The sequence below is a fragment of the Meleagris gallopavo genome, chromosome 5 (assembly GCF_905368555.1).
Source record: "Meleagris gallopavo chromosome 5, MGAL_WU_HG_1.1, whole genome shotgun sequence".
In the NCBI taxonomy this organism is placed as follows: Eukaryota; Metazoa; Chordata; class Aves; order Galliformes; family Phasianidae; genus Meleagris; species Meleagris gallopavo.
Window position 1 is genome coordinate 7,482,027 of NC_139408.1, and position 23,930 is coordinate 7,505,956.

The following is a 23,930-nucleotide window of genomic DNA, read 5'->3' on the forward strand; positions in this document are numbered from 1 at the left end:
AATTTAATGATAAAAAAAATGAGAATGACTTGAAAACATGCAAATCAATGAAAGCGATGATAAAGACAGGCTCTGAGAAAAAGCAGAGACAAAGTATAGCAGAGCACAAGCACGTTCATGCATGAACAGCATGGTCCAGCTGGTGGTCACAGGACGCTCCCAGGCAGATCACACTTCTCTCCCTGTGGATGATGGAGAAATAGCTGCTTGAGCAAATGCTGCTCCTGCAGCACAAGGCCTCCTGTTGGGCCAGCAAAAGGCACAGGGCAGCTGAGCTGAACTAGGGAAGGATTGTTGTGATAAATTAAATACAAACGAAAAAAAAAAAAGCTACTGCCACTTTGACTTTTTAGAAGTTAGTGTTACAATTCAGAAAGGAAGGTGGTGACTAAACCACGTTAACTGACCTAAAAACTGGTATTTCAGGAAACATTCTACGAAAACCTCCTAGAAGTCTTGCACAGATTCCTCTCTGAGCATCAGCAGTGTGTTTATTTCTCATTCTCTCCAATAACTTTTAGATGTGGCAGGTGGGTAGGCAGGTACTCTAGTTCTCTCATCACGAGGAACAGACTGTGAAGACTTCATAGATTTAGATGAAGGTTTGCTACCCAAATTCATGTTGCCACTAGTGATTTTGATTTTACCCATAACCTCTCTGGAAACCCAAAGGCTGCAAGAGCCATCCTGATTTGGCCAGGGATCTGATGCTCTTCTTCTGAAGCCAGGATATTTTTCTTCCTAGAAGATCCCTGATCTTGCACTTTATGTTCCACTCACTTCTTCACTGAGTCCAGACTTTAACTCTCACGTTTCTCAGTGAAATTATTTTCTACTGATATCATACCATGTCTTGCTAATGGTGGGGTTTAAACAAAAATCAAAAAGTTACTCTGAAGAGAAGGAAAATGGTTTTAATGGTTTTAAATTTCTATCAAGCTTAAAAGAACTCTAATACATTGTGGGTATCTTTTCAAAAATTACGATGAACAAAAATATTCCTGCTAATTAAAAAAAAAAATATCAAGTGCAGGAACTTGAGAACGTGCCCAGCTCCTTACGGTCTCCTTTATCTTTTGAGTGTTTTATCTTAATTTGTCTTAATATCCAGGCATACATAAAATATGCATGTGAAGACAACAAAGATCATTCAGAAGATCATTCTTTGCCATTTGTTTTTGTTTAGTATAAAAATACAACAGTATTATTTAATATCTGCATGACTTTTTGAGTAATAACAATTTTTGGGGTAAAAAAAAAAAAGCTTTCAAAGTCTGTTGAAACAGTTTACCTTGAAATAACAAAATGCCGGAGCAACCAGTTAAACAGTAATGCTATGCTTAAAGTGCAAGTACTTGAAATTCAGGAAGAGTATCCCTCAGCCTGAATTACACCTTGCAATTCATCGAGTGGGTTCATTTCTGTTCTCCACCCTTTGGAGCAATTTGTGCCACCATTAAGGGAGTCAGAACAAGGAAATTACATGTTTATACATACTTTAAGAAGTGTTATTAAAAGGAAGCATTTGTGTAACTTAGGTGAAGTTCATATCCCATGTAAAAACAAGTGGGATTTCCATCTAATCTAGCAACCAAAAGATTGCTGGCCACTCTTGTCTCATAATCAACCACCACCAACACAAAATTGTGGCTGCTGACCAGGAAGGAGGGCAGGAAGCAAACAGATTTGAGGACTAATGACATCTCACTTTAGTGAGCCTGGTTAACAAGGACACATTAGGAAAAGATCACTACTGGTTCTCCTTACCCAGTTAGGAAGGTGAGTAAGTAAGAGAAGATGAATTTGCAACAGCCACAGTACTGCACCTTTCAAATGTTATTCAAACATGAAATAAAAACAGCAGGATGAGAATCTATAGGGGCAGCCCTGTGAGCATGTGCCATGAGAAGAAACCCACAGCAAAGGAAAGGTCAGGGAGAGCGAGAGCAGTTGCTGCTCTGTAATGCTCATTAGCAATAACAGTACAACCACCAAGTCACCCTGTGTCTTCTCTAAACCTCATTCAGGTTAGGAACAGGTTCTTTGATGACAATGTCTCCCCTTCATAACATTCACTGCAGAAGAAAGGGTCCGACCTCAAATCTGCATACTAGAGGTATATTCCTTTAGAGAATGTCAGCTCCTTTACAGGTTAGCTTTCTTCAACAGCACACTGCTAAGTTACCCTCGGATCCTAATGAACATAATAGGTTTCGTATTTCACTCATGCACTTACTACTGTTGAGAACAGTGATGTACACGATGCTGCACACACGCATACAATTTTGTACTGCTGAGGCCACAATCAATATAACAAAAGGCTATTGCTCAAAACTCACACGTTCTTAGTAGAGCTTTAAATAGTTTGTTGTCCTGGAAAAGAATCTTAAGAGTTATTTTACATGGTGAATTTCAGGAAACACTTCAAAATCCTCAAAGTGTAGTGACTTACTGGGAGTGCTGACCTCTCAGTGACAGGTTACCAAAGCTTTTTAGCAGGTTGATCAGGCTGGTTGTCAGTGTGAGAAGAGAAGGCTTCCTCCTGTATTTCCCTGTGCTATTATTTATAACACCAGAGACAACCAACTAGTAAACAAACGTCTTTCATAAAATGAAGGAAATACTGTTTTCTGCTTCCAGAAGCATACATGTTTCCCCTTTACTGTTACAAATCCTTAATGATTTTCTTGGACTTACTTACTCTGAGGGTGATTTATTTATTTTTTATTGCATCTGCTACATATATTTTACCTCTGAGATAAACAGCATTTGAATAATAAGTTACTGTGCATAGGAAACACCCAAGCCCTGTTTACTGCTCATAATTAGAGACGTCACTGAAGGGAAGCAATTGATACAAACTCTGCAGGCAGCAAAGCTTACTGATTGCAATGGTTTGTAGTTCCTATGATGTGCTGCCTGGATACACCCACATAAAGCTCACATCAATACAGTGTTCTGAAGGTCAATCCAAATTTTAACAGCAAACAGCAGAAATCAAAGCCCAATATGTAACATTATATTGTTAATATTCAACCTAAGATAAATATAACAGCTGTCTAAATCTAGAATGGAGTTTTGATTATTACTGCCAACTTGCATATATTATGACCCAGAAATTGATCCTTAATGAATTCTAATAATCGTATATGTTATATTTAATAATATATAGCCTTTAATAGAATCTGGAAGAAGCAGAATGCATCCACTGACTTCCCTTTCAAGTGCTCCTTTCAGGACTAAGGCTTAATAATATGCTTTTGTAATAAGACAGTAAGTCTGCTGAGACACTATTTTCAATAGATATACCGCTTTAGTTAATACTTATACCAATGAAAATTCAGCAGATGTCAAGGATTGTCCTGCCTGATAATATACTCACTTAAAATTAAAAATTAAAACAACAGTACTATTTAAAGGATGTGGTGGTGCTGATATTCACAGGTTGTATCTTATGAAATGTTAATAAATAAATATTTCAGTATTTTCTGTTCTTCTGCTGCTCATTGATATACAAGAACAATAGGAGTTCTTTCTGTTGGCTTCTCTATCCTGTGACCCTTTTTTATACTGAAGTTCAGATTTAACTAACAATAACTCTTAGAATTTGTACTGCAGTCTGTTTTGAGTCCTACAAATCCACCCTTAAAGCAGTATGAACACAGCCAATTACCAACACATACAGTTAAGAGGTTCAAATACATTTTATAAAGCTATCATACACACTACTTCAAAGTGCGGTTGTGCAACTGAAATATTATAAACTTTTTTTTTTTTACAGACAGATAATGCTGCACATTTAGACAGCATTTTATAGCGCATAATACAACTGATGTTTTGAAAAGTGTGCAGTCTAAAAACTACAGAGGTATCACAGGACTGAACTAACTTCACAGTACACAAACAGGATGGAAAAGAAAATCTGAGCATATCCATATGCACTATCACTAACACACTGTCTCGGGCATAAGTACAAGGGGACATTAAGTCCATCCTGTCCTCAGGGCAGGATTTGCATTACTCATGTAAACCTAATGTATGCTGGAACAACCTGCTCTGAAAGGTGCCTGTCCTGCAGATAGTGTAGTGTACCTCCCCTGGAACTGTGCTCCCCACCATCAGGGGTCCCTTACCCCCACACCCAAAGCCTGACCCATTCTCCTGTGACTCCTTATCACATCTGCAGCAGGAGAGACACTGTCCTCTTACCTGCCTACATGGCCTTGCCCAACACCATGGCTGAACGACCCTCTTCCACTCCTACCCATAACCCACTTGTGCTCACTAGTAACCAGAAAAACCCAATGTTTTTTATTTTTTATTTATTTAAAATTACTACCTTTCCCACTGAAATATCTACAGTATTGGGGTTCATTTGAATCTGTCTCAGAGGGGAGGAAAGAAGATGTTAGTCTGCTCATTATCAGGCTATTTAAAAGTTTTCAGATATACTGTGCAATACAGTTGGCCATATACAATGCATACAGCATACAATAGGACCTGAACATATCCAGCTTCATGGAGCAGCGTCTTAGGCATCAGGATGCTCTGGCATGTGCATCTACTGAAGAACATAGCTAGTCCTATATAATCAAGCAACAATTTAGCAAATAAGTTCAATGTGTATTTGCTGTGCTCACGACAAAACAAGCTTTTCTAGTCTCAGTTGTGCTTTGCCCTCCCATTATCTCTGGACAGAGAATTTTCAGTTACAGTAAGCTCACACTAACTGAAATCATGTAACAAACTATTGGTATGTCATTTAAATACAGTGATAACTAATAAAGGGTTGTGAACACATTTTGAACAAAGTGCTGTTGAACTAAAACATCCAAAACCAATTGCTTCTTTTTTAGAAGAAAAATTTTTAAATCCCATCAAAAAACTCTCTTGTTGATGGAGAGTTTCCACATGATTAAGACCCTAGTTCTCATATGCTAAATGCTAGGTCACATTGGTTTTTTGCTCTCTTTACATCAATGCAGTACTGCTCAAAAGCCTATGACAAACAGGTCATTATATTTTGTAAGGCATTACTTAGCTTAAAACCCACCACATGCTTTATATCCTAGGTCACAGAAAGGAAGGAGTGAATCTAGGCAAAGCAATGATTTTGAAGCTGAAGGGGATTAGAGGATTACAGCAGTTAGGCACCTGCTGGACTTGCAGTGTCCTTGGAGGGCTGTGTATCCTGTATTTTCCAGGGGAATGAGAGAGTAATGGAGCTTTCTGAATGCACCTCCAGCTAATCCAAGGAACATACCTTTGCAAACTACGTCAGCCTAATACCAAGACCAATTCCACTAAATTAGTCTGCTGAACATCCATCAGAGAGTGTCTGCTCTGAGTCATGGCAATCATTCCCATTGCTTCCAGAAATATCATGTTTTCACCCTTAGTCCCACATGAAGACAGTACTCCTATGCAATATTCCCATGTAGTACTGCAGTGTTGCAGCGTTCCCAGACTGCCACTACAGAACCAGGGTGAAGGAAAGAGAACCTGAGCCTTTTATTGGCCCTAAAAAGCTGAAAAATATCCAACTTTCCTAAATTAAAACACTTCTGAGACAGAAGAGTTAGAAGCCAATGTCACCTCATCTTCTACAGATAAAAGCACATTTTAAAACTAGCATAAGCAATAACAGCTGGATATGTCTTATTCACATGTTACCGAATTGCTTTCATTAAGTCTATGCTGGTTTCCCCTGCATGAAGCTTGCATTGCAAAGAACTGAGTTCTAGCAATTAACATGCAGAAATGAGTTTTAAAGTATAAATAAGTAAACAAACAAAACAGTGAAGTCTGGTTGTATCAACACATGCTTACACAACCCTAACACAATCCTCTATTTAAAGTAACCATTATCACCCAGATTCTTCCCTGCAGACCCAACTGATAATCTTATAAAGACAAATACCCACCCAGCACAGCTAACTAATCGCCTAACATCCAGCTATAGTATGTGAAACTATCTCTCCATTAAGTATTTCTATAGCATTATCTAACAAAAGAACACTGAAATTAAACATCAATACCAAAAATTCAGAATTTAAGCCAGAACTTTCTCAATTATTTGTTCTATTCTTTAGCTTTATAGCCAAACCATTTGTTGACTTTCCTCTTGCAAATATGCAGAATTCACCATGGTGAAGAAAACTAAGATTTAATTCTAATGTGAAATACAAACTATAGAATAGATCCACCGCACAAAGGCAGCACCTTTCATCCAAGCCATTTCTCAAACAGCCTTACCACAAGTTTGGATTTTACAGGAAAAATCTGTTTAATAGAGTACCTGTCTAGAAGGAAGAACAGGGGAAGCTGAACCTACAGATGATGGAGAAGAGGCAGCAGCTGAATCATGAGGTGGAGGGCAAGAGGGAGTTGGGGGCTGAGAATGGGATAAGCCTTTAGTAGGCAGCTTATTCTGTGTAGAGCAGAAACAGAGGAGAGTTAACCAAGAGAGAGTGACATTAGCACAGGTTAAGAGAATAACTTCACAGTCATGCATAAGAAAAAGAGATAACTACAATTTTGCACCATTCTCTAATTCTGCATAGTGAGGAGCCATTGAAATCGTCGTGACAAAACCTTCATCTCAGATGATATTATTATACTCAGCTTATAAAAATAATTACAATGGGTAATAAGTTAAGAAAGCATTAAAAAAATGCTACATGCCAAATTTCACTGACTGAGAGCGACTGCTCACCAATTCATTAAAAATAGTGAGATAATAGTGTATACTCGTAAACACAAAGAATAAACCATGCCAAGGCATTTCTCTTATGCTATGGTACTCTGACCAGCTTTATGATTACAACTGTGTTTTACCTCAATTAAATTATGCAATAATATTTAAACTAAAATTTTACCAAATTCAGTGGAGTCCAAATGACTTATCAGATCTACTCAAGATGAATGAACGGTTAAAAGCAAAATCATGGCTTTGTTGTTTTGTTTTTTTTTTAATCCAAGAATTCTAAGATCACTCTTCTAACTCAGCAATTCTGCAGGTACAAAACCTAATATTCACCTTTGGAAAATCCATATATCCAAACAGTGAGGCAAGATGTGCTGCTTTCTCTTTAATGTTCTTTTTATGGAATTCTCTATTTGCTATGGTCTGAGCTCTTTTCTGCAGTAAGAGTCAGGAAAGAAAGCCAGAGAAAGAAAGAGATAGATTTCAGTTAATGACACAAATATCATCGAATACACAAGTATGCAGAAAGTATTTTAATTGTCTTAATGTAAGCTAAAATGAACAGATAAAAAGCAAGCATATCCAGGGAAAATACAGCACGCAGATTAATACATGTGGTTAAGAGACAGAAAGGAAAAGTAATTGCTTATCACCTGTTTCATTTTTTCATCCAGGTGCTGAAGACGTTCAAGCACTCCAGAAAGGACAAATGCAGCAGAACAGGCAGATGCAAGATTTTCAGATGTTTCTGATAGACTGCGCTGGATATCTGTTTTTTCTATAGCCTTTGGTGTCCTGGCCATATGATCAGAACCATTTAAAGACTGTTTGGTTTCCCTGACCTCGTGTTCAGGTCTAGCTACCACCTGAAACTGGGAAACACTTGGAGTGAAAAAAAATAAAATAAAAAAACATCTCCCTTCTGCATTACCATGCAGCACATTCCGTTTTTAAAGATCCTTATGAAAGCACAGCTCAGTCATGCACGGAATTAGAAATGAAATGCTCTCCTGGTTCTCACAGCAATCTCTCTCCAGTATTTATTGCACATCTACTGCTTATGCCCATGCACAGAAACACAATCAGTGCTACTTATGAAAGTGCTGACCTAAGTTTATCCCAGTTTTTAAACCAATAACCCCACACAGTGTGAATGGAGAACATGACAATGTGTCTCCTTCTAGTTCTGCTTTTGTTTTAGTCAAGATTTTTACTAGCATCGCATCTGCCTGAAACCAGGGAATGAACTTGTAAAAACACCAGCAGTAGACCTTGGCATAAAGCTAGATCTAACGTGACATGACACAAGATGTAATATTTTTCAGATTTGAAGCATTTTCTGAGGAGTTCAGAATGGGCCTCTGATTTTTAAACTCCATATGAAAGAGCTTTTGAAGTAATTGAATTCAATCAGTTCAGCTTTGTCAAATTCAGTCTTAATAACTACTTTCCAGTTGTCTTTTCATGATAGTTTTCTACTTCATTCCATTTGTCCAATTCAAAGAAATTATGCAAACTTTCCAAACTTCTTAGAATCAAAATTAAAAAACGTTAATCCCAATCAGTGTACAGTGTGCTCCCAGTGTTACAGAACAGCACATCTGCCTTAAAAATAATCAATTCGCAACTTGTTTATGAATGTGCATTCTTCTTCAAGCTGCCCTGAAGAATTCCAATGCAATTCAGATCCCACTTTGCTGCAGACTACTCTTGAAAGATCACTACAGAATATTTACTAACATTGAAAATTCTAACATAAAGTGAATTAAACTAAGTACTCAAAAGTTTCATTCTATGTCTACAATACTGCAGAAGAGCTTCTAGCAGTATTTCTCACAAGTTCTACTTAAAGAAGTAGAAAATCTGGTCATTAAAATCAGATTTTCAATGCTCAACCATTTATCTTAGATATACTGCGAGTTTTCTCAGAGCGGAAACAGCACAAAGCATCATGTACATACATAGAATTTTTTCAGCTACTGTTGTCCTTTTCTTGCATGCTAAATTCAGATATGCAATGATAGTTATACAGTTTGAAGTCCAGGTGTGATTATACATAAATCAACACCTACAGATTGTCCAAGTTCTTTCCATGCAGATACTGATTCTTTCCAAAAGTTTTCTCATCTGTTCAAGCAGGTCTAAAAAACCACTGAACTTTACAGTAGTTTTCATAAATCTTAGCTAAGTATGTATATATATATATAATGAACAAGTCCTCAGCAGAAAGAGGAACAGTATGCTTGTTAAATGTTACCCACATGAGTTCCTACCTGCCTTTTTGGTTGAGGTAGAAGACGACTTGTATCTTTAGGTTGAGCAAAGCGAGGATTAACAGGAGACTCAGAAGAGAGCTGTGCTGGTCTATCTATCTGCTCCTTGTACAGTTTTTTTTTTTTAAATTATAAAGACAGAGTGGGGGAAAAAAAAAAAAAGAAGATAGTAAATAGAATTCCAAGATATTGAGAAAAAGAAAGAAAAGCTGTTTTTAAAGAGATACTACTACAGAGCTTCATCAACATGTTTTGCAAATTTTTGTCCCCAACTCATTTTACTAGCCTTTAACCTATTAAGCCTCAGAGTCTTTCTTGTAGTGAGGGGCCCAAAACTGAAGACAGTACTGAAGGTGCAGCCTCACCAGTGCTGAGTACAGAGAGATGATCACATCCCTGCTCCAGCTGACAACACTATTTCTGATAAAAGCCATGATGCCATTGGCCTTGGCCACCCAGGCACACTGCTGGCTCATGTTCAGCCAAGTGTCCATCAATACTCCCAGGTCCATTTCCTCTATACAGCCTTGCAGCCACTCTGCCCTAAGTCTATAATGTTAACCTTGGGTAAATGCATCAAGGCTTCCTTGAACATGAACAAGTAAAGCTCTGTACAGGTATCACAAATTTCAGGGCACTGACATAGTAGCTGGGAAGAATGCAGACAGCAGTGGTTGACTATCAAAGTCACTTTACAACTGTGAAGACTGCATTTCTTGAAGACTTAAATATTTAAATTAACAAAGCACAAAATTAAGAAAGCTACCACCCTTGACAGCTCTTGGACACCCCGCATATCCTTTCTTCAGACTTTTTTTTTTTTTTTTTTAAAAAAAAAAAAGGTATCAGGCTTGAATTCAGCTGATTCAGGCAGCCGTCTTGCTGACATAAGTGTGATTTTGAGATTGCCATTATTACCTTGAAAGCCTGGGATTATTTGCTGGGATTACAGCATTTATGAAAATATTGTGAAATGTTCAAATATATTCCACCATCCCTTCTTTACGAGTAGAAAAGAAAGCTATACACATCTTTCAAAAAGATTACACTCCCTTCTTAATCTTTCCATAATTTTTTCACGAAGAAAGACATTTACTACTCTCTACTCACGAAACACAGGCAAAAAAATTCTGTTGTGATACCATACACAGCCCAAGAGACTCCTATACAAATTAAATTTCTAGCTTGCTCTACAGAAGATTTCCAGACTCTGAAATTCCACTACATGATACTAATATACCCTATAATATAGGGTATAATATCTCCATATTACTCACTCGTGTTTATTCCCTAATTACTAAGAGGAATACTCTTTAATATGCATAACGAATTTAAAACATGAAAGAAAGAAAATCCACTTCAAATATCTAATAGATCCACTTTTTCCCCCCCAAAATCTGCATCACACTCATATGGAGGGACTGATGTTTAATTTCAGAGGTGACTTTGTTCATCTATGACCTACCTGCCTCCGAAAAATTGTATTTGGAGCATTCTCTTCAAACTTTGCCAAGAGTTGAGTTGCCATTGATTTAACTTTATTCTGATTTATTCCTTCTCTGCCATCATTCTGTTCTTTCCCAACACTTGTCTCCTGGCTTGAAAATCCTGAGGTCTGCAATAAAAGAACAGATTGTTTTTCTCAAGTATAGCAATGACATTAATGAAGAGAGAAAATAGCATCCTAACTAGCAAAGAATCCACAGTATCTTAAAATTGACACTGCTTAGCATGCAAAATTCCCAGAGGGCAGTAAATAGGGAACACAAATCAATACTGGTGATCACAAAGCAGTCACAAAGGTTACCATCCTAAGAGAGAGAGCAGCAATCAAGCTACAACACAAATTCTTCAAACATAGACAAGCAATGTTTAAGTAACTGAATTGCAGAAAGGAAAAAACCTTATACATTAATATTCTAGTGTCAGAAAGAAAATGAATTCAAGTTTTCAAGCATGAGTCCAAGCCCCATCTTTCTAACTCCCACTGTCTCCTCAGTTCTGGTACTTTGCAATGAACTGGATAGGTGCTGACACTGCTTAACACCAACCTCCTCAAAGACACCAAAAAGACCTTTGCGACGTCTTTTGTTAGTCTCTTTTTCTTCTGTTTTCCCTTCAACCTGAAACAGGAAAGCCAGAACAAAATATCTGGATTATTACAGAAGTTATGAAATTTACCCAATCCATTCCTCCCACAACACTAGCTTCCATTACCAGGTAAGTGTGGTCTGGCCTCTGTTAAATAACATGACCATGGGTGAGTGGTGCCAGCATAGCACTCATTATCACTCTCCTCCAGCTCAGCAGGATCATTCCACGCAAAAGAAGTCCTGCTGGCAGTAATCACATGTCTATCAGCAGCACAGGAGCCCCTGACTGGGAGCTCTTACTCAAATCTGATGGGGAAAATGCATAAATCTTGTTCAACAGGGGACCTGCAACTCCTTGTTTACCTGCTTCCTTCAGTATTAATGAATTTGTAATTCACAAAGCACTAGCACGTTCTTGGGAAAAAAAAAAAAACAAAAAACAACAAACAAAAGAGGCATTAGAGCATCAGTCATTCTGTGAATTTTAATCTAGATGACACTAGTTTCCAGATGAACAGCACAACCCAAGGAAATTCTTCCACTATAGATCCCCATCTCCGTCAGTCTAGATTTTCATATGCAGAACATGCATTCATGGTGCAGATATATCCCTTTCTTTTCACAGAATCATTTGAGTTGAAAGCAACCCTTAAAGATTGTTTAGACCAACTCCCCTGCAATGTAAAGGGAGATCTACAGCGTGATGAGGTTGGTCAGAGCCCCTTTCCAGCCTGACCTTGAATATCTCCAGGGACAGAACACCCACCACCTCCTCTGGCAACCTGTTTCAGTGCTTCACTACCCTTACTGTAAAAATATTTTCTTCTTATATCCAGTCTAAATCTCCCTTCTTTTAGTTTGAGACCATTTCCCCTTCTCCTATCACAACAGACTCTGATAAAGAGTCTGTCCCCTTCTTTCTTTTAGCTCCTCTTTAGATACTGAACGGTTGCTATCAGGTCTCCCCAGAGCCTTCTCTTCTCCAGCCCGAGCAATTATTGTCTGCGTCTTTCTCCCTTGTAGGGTTCATCTTCCCCATTATGGACTTACACAGTAGTATTTAAGCAATCAAATTGCCTACTTTGTTCTCAAGCTATGCACATACTCAGTTATTTTACTGGACACAACACAAACAATATTTCATGCCTCAGTCTGCCCTAATTCGCAAAATAGTTAATAAACATTTACATCATTTTTTATTGAATTCATTCTTAAAGAGCTGACAATTCATCTAGCCAGGTTATGGAGAGATTTTGTATTGTAAACATCATGTTTGGCTCTATTTTATGAGCAATGAACTATATTCCATTTATTTGTATTTGCCCATAAGGTAACTCACAATTGCTCATCCAATTTGGAGAAAAAAAAAAAGAATAAAGAGATGGATCAAAGAATACAGTCTTCCTATATATATATATGCTGTGTTTAATAAGTCATTATGGAGTGAATAAAAATAATCCCAAACAACTTCTGGGCAAACACCAAAAGAATCAAATGACAATATTTTGATTACTCCGTATGTTTTGGTACTTTGTCTTCCAATGACCAGCTTTCAGTAATGCAGTTTTACAATACTTAAAATCATTAGTCTACCAAGCAACAGCGAACAACAACATATTCTGCATAATAATCTATACCACATAAAAGTAGATTTTGCCTAAGTAAATGAAGCAAACAAGATGTTGCCTTTCAGAGTCCACATAAAGGACTTTTGTTACAAAGAAGTGAAAAACAAAGCAAGTTAATTGCCTAACAAAACTCCAAGAAAGATCATACTCTTCGTTGTGTAAACACCTCAATTCATTTCTTAGTCTGGAGTACAGGAAATATCAAGTTCCATTTGAGCTCTGTTGACACAGGAAGAAAAACGGGAAACACTACTCAATCTAGCCCAATGCTGCCAGGACAGCAACAGTCATGTCAGTGCGAGGCACCTCCTGATCTCTCACCAGTTGTGCCCAGATAAAGATCCCCTGTCTAGCCAAATAAAAGGACAAACTGGATGGGACAGAGCTCAGAAAGAGATATTACAGTGTTCCAGATGGTTTCTGATTTTGTGATACATAAGTGCTCTTCTCCTGTCATACCTGGATAACGCTCAACACTACTTTGCACAGGGGAAAGAGCCACAAAACTGAAGAGACAGCCAAACTCTAACTCAAGTGGTCCAAGAAGTCCTACTTCCCAGCCAGCTAGTTTCCCACTATTACAGTCTTTGCAAATTTCTGTCCCAGTCTGAGCAGTGTATTTCTTGTTAAGCTTCATGTGTCATCCATGACAAGGCTGTAAGGCCTCACATAAAGTAAATGCTCCTGACAGTCTCACTCCTCAAGCTGATTTGCAAAATATTGCTTCCCCTTCTCTATTCAAACAAGCCCCTGTGGTGTGAAACTGAAGGGGCCATCAAGCAAATCACCTCATGCTTTCATGTAGTGCCAAGAAACTCACCTCCTGTTAGACAGAAGGCATGTTTTACAATGAGAGGTTAGTCAGAGGGCTGTATGCCTCAGTAATGGAAACCCACTACTACTAGTTAGTTCTGCAAATAACTCAGAGAAAAATAATAACATTGTGGTCAGGAAAAAAAAAGTTTTTCTTCTAAAGATGTCACCCACAAGAAAATGCAATGTTTATTGTGCCTGTTTACTTTCTCAGTGCTTGCTTAGATGGGAAAAATGCCACTTTGTTTTGTCTACATGCGGATGTCAGGGAAAAGTTATTTCCTAATAAGGATATATGAGCTTACTCGGCAGCTGACTGTCCACGGGTTTTGAAAATATTTTTGTGGATGGAAAACATCTGAGAAGTAAGTAACTCTAGGAAATATCTGGAAATTCTGAAGTAGTTTTTCAGGCAACCAAGAACAAAACAAAAACAATCCACATCTCTACCACAACTAGGAAGGTAAGATAGCAACAAATGCAAAAAGAAACATATTAAAAACATTGATTAAGTTAATATACATACACCTGATTTTTTATTAAGGACACCACACTCAGAAGAGTAGAAAAATTGTGTTTCTGCAGGCAAAACTTGGCAAATACTGCATAGGGTGTAAAGGAAACAATGAAGTTAAGTATTAAGGAGGTCTGTAAAATCAAACAAAAAAAGCAACTTAAATTTCTGTCTAGCCTAGGAAACTCAAAACTTGGAACAGTTTTGCATAAAACTGTATTTCAGAATACACAAGTTGAACTCATTCTGGTGGAGAAGCACACATTGCTGTCTAACTAGCACTGGTTAATTCCAGCAAGACACTACTGCCTCTGAGCTAGATTTGGCAGACACTCCCGATTTAAAATGAAGTTACGTTTGGCTGTGAAAGCAAAACCCCTCCTCAAGGTCTTCCTTCAGCAGAAGACCAAATTAATGAATAAGCAGAGGGCGAAACAGTTTATTACAGAATAATTTCATTACAGCAACTTCTAATTTAAAACTTTTGAAGTTATAGTCCATTCAGAAATACAAAGGCAATACTCCCACTGCACACAATCCTATGTCAGACAGTATTAACTCAGGTCTCCGTACCTCTTCAAAGCACTGTAGTCTTTAATTGCAACATGTATAGGCATTGACGGGTTTCATACAGGGACATAAACAGGGCATGTCAATAAGTTCTCATTAGTAAGTGACACAGAGAGAAAAGTACATGGGTATGTTTGAACAGATCACTATCTCAGGGTCATGTTAATTAAACTGTCTACTGTTTGCCACCCTTGCAGGCTTTAATATCTAGAAGGGTATGAAGGGCTCTCCTGCAGAACATAGACAAAACCCACGAAGTGCTCAAAAAAGCTTCTAAGACTTATATACCAGTGACTATTTGAACAAACGTGTAAGATTATGAATATATATTTCAACCTAGGAATATAAAGCTGCAATACTATTTTTCTTAAAGGGAGTAATAGTCATGCCTAGCAAAATCTCAGACTTCCCCATCAAAAGAAAACAAAAACAAAACCACCACAAAACAAGAACAAAAGAAAACAGTAAAACTACAAAACGTGGCATGTAGCATCACACCAAACTTCTTAAAAATATCTCTAGGAAACTTTCTAAAAAGAAAGCATAAGTTGCAGGTAATGCAGCCAAGAACTCCAACAACTCGAGTTCATAACCACAACTTAAGAACACATCAAATAAAACATCCTCTTCCCCTACCTTTTATCTACACTGAAAAAGATTGATATGGAGAATGAATATGAAATCTCCTGAAGTACACACAAATCATCACCAAAATTAGAATATCAGCATTTACAGAGAATGCTTAACTGGGTTTATTAATGCGTCAGCCATTTGACAGTGACAACGTTTCAGCTTCATCATTTAGCGTTCACGTGTGTTAATTTTTGTTGAAATCTTATTTTACTTCCTTAACATGCACACAAATCTTTCACCCTTATTTATGAGCACAGGAGTTAATTTTCCACCTTTAAAAGACAAAGATTTATAGAACAAACCATTCTTCACAGTTTACCTTTGGCACTCGCTTCCTTGGTAAAGTTAAGTTGATGTAATTATTAAAGATGAAGTTTGATGATTTTGCTGAACAAAGTTCATTACTTTCTCCATTTTGCTTATCCCCAGCATCTGTTTAAAAAAAAAAAAAAAGACTGAAGTATACTTATTCAATTAAAAAAAAAAATTGCCAAAGCCATTACATTTCAGTTGAATAGTAATAAAAATTATGTATGAGAAACTCAGGCTAATAAAATGCATACAATACAGAGGTAAGTTTTTAACAAACAAACAAAAAAATCAAGGAACAGACATGACATAGGCAGTCACCCTTTACAGACAATGATTTTTAATGACCTCATACACAAACTTAATGATTTCAAGCTGCAGTTATCCAACTACCTCTGTTCTCTGAAACCATCAAGGACCTGAAAAACCTTGGTGTCCCATCACATTCTTCCCTCTTTCCTTTTCTAAGCACAAGGTAGTTATTGCAGACATTACTGTGTGTCAGAATGGCTCAATTGGGAAATGGCTTCTGGCACAGACGCAGTGCTTGTGGGCAGCCTAGATAAAGTGGTCCCACTTCCCAAACTTGGGAGAACAAGGAACAGTCTGGATTCAGCTTACCTACTGTCCTCAGAGGTGTGCCCCTGAACAGCTCGTAAAATTTGGAGAGGTACATGACCATGCTGAGCTTGTCAGGCTCCTCAGCTGACCCCACCTCCTTCCCTGTGGTCAAAGGGGGGATTCCAAATTCCCGCTCAGCAACATCAAATCCTAGTTGGTTGTTTTTGACAATGTCCTCTTCGTTCAGTGCATCAAAGTCTCTGTGGGGGAGAATGTACAGGCATCAGTAGCAGTTTGCTCTCCGTACTCCCTGGAAACACAACAGGATCCCCTTGTAAATCAGAGAGGTGCAGGACAAGAATGTAAGAGAAGGCATGGGCATTTCACCATGTGAATCCTAACTCTAACCAAAACCACAAGGAGTAATTTAGGTGAGTATTTTAGGAAACAAACATGCTATATGTGTGCATGCACACATGCAGATGCACTGCATTTCTCTTTAAGATGTTAATTACCTGCACAGCTTGAATGAGGAGCTCCTGCACATGCCATAACCAGATTTATTAGTGCACTAAATAAATATATCACACATTTGGAACTGCATTACCATTCTCTAATACATTTTCTCTAAGACTTATTCTAAGGCTCCAGTACCTTTGAATGACTTCCAAAATCCATTATTAAAATAAACGAGAATAAGTTATAAAGCTCCAGGCAGGGTAGTTTCTTTCTCCTCATAAGGAACGTGAGCTTTTGAACCCAAAAGAATTTCTCTCTTCTCAACACCCATTTGTGGAGTCAGAGAGTGCACACAGTCCTCTGCCCTAGCACTGCCTGCAGCCTGCAGGCAGCTGCCTCACTGGCCTGCTCAGCTCCCATCTAGGCACATGCTTCCTTCAGCAACCGCATTTAACAGGAGAAGCCAACATGATCCAAATGTGAACAAACAGCATGACATACGTTAGCTCAGGAATCTTTCAACTTTCTAGAGAGCAGTGCCCAAGAGATACGCTTTCCACATACAGCAATGATGACTTTGCTTTCTACTCTCTCCTTTGGCAACAAAACCATCCATAATCATCTGCCACACTCATTCCACCCCATCCTCTTTTTTTTTTTTTAAAAAAGTTTTTTTTTTTTTTTTTAATTTGTTTAGCAACTAACCTAACAAAAAAAAAATTCCACCACAAAAACCTCACCCCAAACAACCCATCAACCTTTTTCTTAGAATATGCAGTGTTAGTTCTTCCTCTGATAAAGCTATACAAGCAAGTACCCTGGACATCATTCCTATTTTTTTTCCCAAATTATCATGCCACGTAAAAAAACAACTCAATGATTTCTTTCATTTATCTATAGTAAAGAGCAGCTGACAGTAATTGACTTATGATTCCTAAGTCTGTGGGTGACTAATCTGTGTGGAAAGGCAAGAGAAAGAACCCACTGCATTTTGGAGACTTGGGAGAAGGCAGAAGAGTCACCCCAGCACAGATGTCAACAAGCAGGCCTTGTGATCCCTTGCCAGTAATTGCCATTCCTGTCCCCTGTTACACACCACCCCTCTTGTCTCTAACTACGAAGCCTTTTAAAGTATTCAAATATAAGAAGTCAAGCCTTGCATGGTGAGGACCCCAGAAACACAGTTAAAAATGGAGATGCTGGCATATAATCAGTTCCTAGAATAGTTAATTTTCAAGGGCTAGTCCTTTCTGCAGAGCCCACGTGCCAAGACACTGGATGAAGAACTCTGCAAGGCTGCCATCTCCCACACTACCTCTGTGGCCTGGTGTTTGCATAGATTATTGTGGTAACCACTACAGTAGGCAAAAGACAGCTCATTTAAGACTGAACCAAGTATTTTTCTAACTCCTGATAGTATCATTACAACTGTGGTTTTAAATATACCCTAAAAACCTGTCTCCAGGGACTTGGGAATACAACTCTCACATTCTCCAAGCACTGCGATTTTCATTTTAAGTAACTGTGAATCCCATGAACATAATCACAAGTCATAAGGTTCAAAACCTTCCTAGCTCTTTGAAAGCATATGCATTTCATTCTAAATGGCATGCAAGGACACACATCGGAGAAAAAAAAAAAAAAAGGCAAAATAAAAACAACCCTACTCCCTTGCTCCCCAAAGCCAGGCTATGGTGTGTACCTCCTTGCAAAAATAAATAGAAGGGAATTGTAGAGTACCAGTATTTTAGCTGCTCTTATGCTATACTTTGGTGAATACTTGATGTATCCTATGCCTAAAATCTACAGATGTCACTTACATGAGGTCAGGCCTGAAGCGATGGATAATTGCACACAGTGCAAGGCCACTTTTCCAAGAAGTAGTCAGGTCTGTGATGTTAACATTACGGTACCCTTCTGTCTGTTTCTGACACCAGGTCAAGAGTTTGTTAGGTCGAATGTCTGACTCTGCAGTTAGCAAAGAGCAAATATTTCAATCATTTTTTGTATGCTCAGAAAGCTTCAGTATTTCAAGCTGTATTGTATTTAATATATTTAATATTAATATATTAATATATATTTAATATATATTTAATTATATTTTATTCCATATTACAAGCATGAGATACCACATACCACGTCTTGAGAGATTCACTGATCTTCTAATGGAGCTTGCTCTTTCAAGAGAACATTGCTGTAACTCATTGGTAACGTATAATTGTTTCACCTACAAGTTAAAATCATTTGTAACACAACGTTAGAATTGCTTGAAGGGAAAAAAAAACTTTTTTTCTTTCTAGGTTAACTTTATCAACAGCAGGATCTAGACTACGGAGTCTTCTGAAGATTTTATGTACTATTTGTGGCCATTCATGGACAAAAGAAACCCAGCAAAAACAACAAAATACTTGTGATTTCACAAGCAAGTCTTTTAAGTACTGACCTGGTGAGGTCGAACACAGCTTGAGTTCAAGTTTGGGTACCTCGTTCCTGGATCAATGGTATACTGGTCAAAGTTCTTGTTAATATTTTCAGGGGTAGTCTGAGGCAAGAGTCGATAAATACTCTCCCTTACAAAGAAAAAACAAAAAAGATGTAAAAATATATTGATTGTAATGTATTCATTATATAAAAAGATTTTTTTTTTTGTAGTTATCCACACCTTTATTTTGATTCTGCCTGGACAAATGTTATGCACTAACTACACAATGTATCCATCCAACTTCTTACCCCCACTCAGCAGGAAAGGGATGCCAGACAGAAAGAAGGTCAACAAAAAGACAGACTCTTAGAACTTATGCCCATATTTCCCTGAGGCAGGAAGAGAGCAAGAAGAACAACTTAAAAAAAGAACGTTACATCATACAGTCATCTGGTTTTGCTTTAACCTCCACCCAAGGAGTAACTCCTTTACCACATAACAGCACAAAAACCCGTCATTCTTTATTCCTATAACCACCACAGCCTTTTTTGTTATGCTGTTCAATTTTCCACTGGGGACTATGAAGTGTTTGAGTCATCATACACGCTTCTATCTTAAAAATCCTCAAAGCACTGTAGTTTGTAATGCTCTTACTTGCATTACCACAGCCATGACTATTTCTATAGTCTATCTGCCTCTAAAAAGCCTGGGCAGCTGCAGGACAGTAGGGTTGATGCTGACAGCATCAAAGTCAGCAACTTCAACCATCAGACCATTGCCACACCAGGATTACTAGTGTAGTTAACAACAGGTTTTTGCTCTGATCAAGAAGTCATTATACAGAGAAAGAAGCTGATGATTCAGCATAACAGCAGTTCATCTTTGCGGACATTTATCAGACTAAATAGAGAAGGCAGTTGACCTACTAAGCCACAATGCAAAGTTAAAAAGAGATACTAATAATGAAAACTGTTGGCTTTAAAGTATTTGTTTACAATTGTTTCAGTAATGAACATCTTTTTTGCTATTGAAATTAAAAACAAAAAAACAAAAAAACACCACAACAACAAACACAGGTGCTGAGATGCTTGGAGAGTTAGTTCTTTTCACAAGTTCATAGAATCATAGGATGGTTAGTTTAGATTGTAAAGGAGCTTCAAGAGGACAGAGTTCCAACATCTCTGACACAGGCAGGGCTGCCATCCACTAGGATCAGGCTTCCCAGGGCTCCATTCAATCTGGCCTTGAACACCTCCAGGACTGAGGCATCCACAAACTCTCTGGGCAACTTGTATTAGTTAAACTACAGGTTTAAAGATAACATTAGATTTTTCCCACTCAAAAATTATACTTAAATCTAGTCATTCATAACTTAAATTAATGATTTAGACCCATGTCATGCATGCTGCTGAACCTCTGAATCAGTGTACAGAAGCTTTTAAAGTAACACTACTGCCACTGCAAACTGTTTAGTTACCTAAAAGAATGGATAATTTCAACTGAATGCCACTGCAGGGAAACAAAATTTTTATCCAGATAATGTTTCATCTTCCACTGTCTTCAACCAACACAGTAACACCTTAAAGCACATTGAAAATGAAGAAGACAAAAGCAGAGCTCACCGTTCAGCAAGGATTTCTAGTGGGGGTTTTCCTTGAGCCCAGCTCCGCACCATCCAAGCGGTATCAAAAGCAGCTAAGAAGCCTCTTGCACAGCCAGTACCCATTGGCCAGAAAGGCTGTAAGAAACATTTACATTTTAACTCTTTCTGTTTCTTCAGATTTTATTACAGAACTAACTTACGATATGAATTTGGAACATAAGGTTTCATACTGTCTTAGAAAAGCAGCCTGGTAAGAATTAAAATACAGCACAGCCAACTCTTACAGTTTTTTAGGGGTTTCTCTAAGTCTCAGATAATGAAGACAACTGTGCTCTGTGCTTTCTTTTTTTTTTTTTTTTTTTGAAAGGTGGTGGGGCAGGGTATGAGGGGTGGGAATTATGCCTTTTTTTCTTTCCTCTCATTTAGGCTAGTCTTCTCAAATACTTCAGGCTGTCAGTCTGGTTAAAAATAATAATAATAAAACAAATGTGTGTGTTACAGCTAATGGATACTTTTCACTTAAGAAAGAAAACATACTAAAGCAAAGAGACTGCAATAAAATTTGGACTAAGTTTTTCCCTCTGACTGAAAACAGGAGAGTTATACCATGCACCTAAGCTGAGGACACACAGCTCACAGTTTTCAGACAGAAATACAACATGCATAAAGCAAAGCAGAATCCCAGATAGGGACTACCAGCCAAGCATTAGTTATGACATAAACTATGGCGTTAAAAAAAAAAAAAGAATAAAATGTCTACTCCGAGGTAGGTACGTTTGTTTCAGGACATGGAAGAGAATACAAAGACTGTTTGAGAAGGGAGATAAAATGGCTGGATTAAAAGAAGTATTTGGAAAATAAGCCTAGATGTACCTCGAGTAAACTGTCTCCAACAAGTGCAACCAGGAGCTGATGTCTGTGCCTTTCTCTCACCAGTGCAGCATTCTCAGATGCATACATAGATGTAAAGTCAAACATTGCTACATCTGGTTGCCCATAGTGATTAATTGCAAAATCCAAGGAAGGCAGCTGATAGTTGGTTGCAAAGTCAGCAGCTTCTCTAGCATAGGACAGCAAATTGCTCTGGTTCACATTCTCCCCGCAGAGGAGTAACTCAGTATCAATATAGTCCTGCAAGAGAGAGGTAAAGGATTACATACTCCATCTAAACTCTCTGAAATGGAACCTTGAAGGGAAATTTATCATGACCTCTCAAAAATACAGAAATATAGGTTTCTTCTGCTACCACAAATTGGAACACTGTGCCAATACTGAAAAGCAGCTTTATTTGCAGTAAAATATTATGGAGCCTCCCAGCTCCTTAGCTATGTGTTTTCTTCATAACTTCCATTCTATCAAAAGACGTGATCATCATCACTCCAACTCCTTTTCCCTTGAGTGCACCCTACATAAAAAAAAAAAATTGGAGCAGAAATAACTACGAAGCAATGATGTTAACATGCTAGTCTCAACCTGAAGGTTTGACTTAACAGCTCAGTTAAGTCCACACATTCAAATTTGGACCACAGAAATTTTTTTTTTTTTTTTTTTTTTTGTGTGTCTGTCTGTTTTTCCAGTCAGTGTGGTAAAGGACATTCCCTTTACAGGTCACTCTATTTAAAGCCAAAGATTATTAATAAGGCAGTTTCTATTTACAGCTTAATCACGGATGAGACCCCTAATCACAAGGATGATGCCAGAGAATGGCTATGAGCCTAGCTGTCTTCCAGCAGATTGTTCTCTTTGCTCAAATGTGAGAAACTCAGGAAGATGACTGCCAGGCCCAGGCCACAGCCACAGCTCCTCTTCCTTAAATGCCCCACCCCACCCACCTGCAAACATCAGCCTCTTAGCTCCAGGGGCCACCCACCACTGTCCCGTCACCTCTGAGGCAACCACTGTGGCTGCATCCTCCAATAAGTCTGGAAATTGTAGCATTGAGTTAAGTGGTTCCATCAGAAAGAAGTCTTGCGACAGTTCCCTACAGGCACTTCCTATGGGAAATTATGATTGACTGTTCTGGCATTGTCTTACTTCACAGGAAAAGTTGCCTACTACTGCATTTCCAGGAAAAGAAATTTAAATAGTGCCTTAAGTAGCACCAAAAACACTTTCTAGAAACAAAGGAAAACCACCTCTTTCTTTTAGAGAACAAAAAAATAAATAAAAGGAAAAAGAAAAAAAACACTTTTTCAAAAGGCCTCAGAAATTTCCAGGTATTTTTGAAAGCTCATGCCCTCGCATTTATGCGCTTGTTCTATGAAACTGGACATAGTTGTGCGAGGTTAACCTTAAAATAAACGAGGTTCTTATTTTTTGGGGTGATGACACCACTACACATTTCTAAGCTGAATGAAAATCTCATTTTTGCCGGTCTCACAAGTGAGAAATTTAGCAAGTATAATTTTCAGCTCTCTGTAGAAACTTCGTGCTAATAGGAAAAACAACAACAAAAACAGTCAACAGAGTAAGGTCTAAGTGATCTGAGCTTTAATCAGGTGACCTAATAAGTCTATAAACACCTTCTATAATATGGAATAACATTTATGCAGATGTTCACAGTTATTATGTGCCAGGTAAATGAAATAAAGCTTTCCCCAGAATTTTTACATACATTTATAATCACTCCTTTGTCCAGAAGACTCTGTTTTTTTGCCGTCATCACAAAATAATGTGTGCTATCTTTGTAGTAAACAATATTCTCCAAGTCAATTCCTGAAAGAGAATACATTTGTTACAAAGTACAAGGCATTTTCTGTCATTTACTAACAATACTATAGTGAGACCTACAAGTTTCTTCTTGGAACACATTCACTCTCCCAAGGAGTGACCCAACAAGTTTGTCTCCACATAATTCAAAGATATTTGGCATTCTACTAAGGAAAAGCCAGTTAATTACAGCCTTATTAACAGGATGTTTGATAGGACAAAGGGGAACACTTTTAGACTAAAAGGGAGGAGATTCAGATTAGATGTCAGGGGAAGTTTTTCACTGAGGAAGTGGTGATGTGCTGGAACAGTTTACCCAGAGTAGTTGTGCATGCTCTGTTCCTGGAGGTGTTCAAGGCCAGGTTGGATGGGGCTCTGGGTAGCCTGATCTAGTATCTGATTTAGTGGTTGGCAACCCTTCCCAAAGCAGGGGGGTTTGGAACCAGGCAATTTTTGAGGTCCCTTCCAACTCAAGCCACTCTATGATTCTATGATGAATCTTCTGGGGTGAGAAAGAGAAATAAAAGGAACAGCATGCTTTTTTAGGTTGCTAGACTTCTGGCTTTGGGTCTAACCAGAAGTTTTGATGTTGTTACAATAGCAATATTAATAATAAATTAGTTGTAAGAATGGAATT

General features: G+C 38.0%; 1 protein-coding gene across 1 annotated transcript in view; it reads right to left on the reverse strand.

The window, feature by feature from the left end:
- MICAL2 (microtubule associated monooxygenase, calponin and LIM domain containing 2) overlaps nt 1-23,930 on the reverse strand; it is a 122,383-nt gene that overhangs the window by 54,292 nt on the left and 44,161 nt on the right. Inside the window, exons 7-20 of the mRNA XM_085224101.1 lie at nt 23,199-23,299; nt 21,458-21,715; nt 20,604-20,719; nt 19,003-19,129; nt 18,696-18,786; nt 18,380-18,527; nt 16,161-16,360; nt 15,550-15,662; nt 11,031-11,102; nt 10,445-10,594; nt 8,980-9,084; nt 7,360-7,572; nt 7,040-7,141; nt 6,299-6,430 (exon numbers count right to left, since the gene is read on the reverse strand). Of these exons, the coding sequence (XP_085080227.1) occupies nt 6,299-6,430; nt 7,040-7,141; nt 7,360-7,572; nt 8,980-9,084; nt 10,445-10,594; nt 11,031-11,102; nt 15,550-15,662; nt 16,161-16,360; nt 18,380-18,527; nt 18,696-18,786; nt 19,003-19,129; nt 20,604-20,719; nt 21,458-21,715; nt 23,199-23,299 (1,928 nt within the window). The remainder of the gene's footprint in view (nt 1-6,298; nt 6,431-7,039; nt 7,142-7,359; nt 7,573-8,979; nt 9,085-10,444; nt 10,595-11,030; nt 11,103-15,549; nt 15,663-16,160; nt 16,361-18,379; nt 18,528-18,695; nt 18,787-19,002; nt 19,130-20,603; nt 20,720-21,457; nt 21,716-23,198; nt 23,300-23,930) is intronic.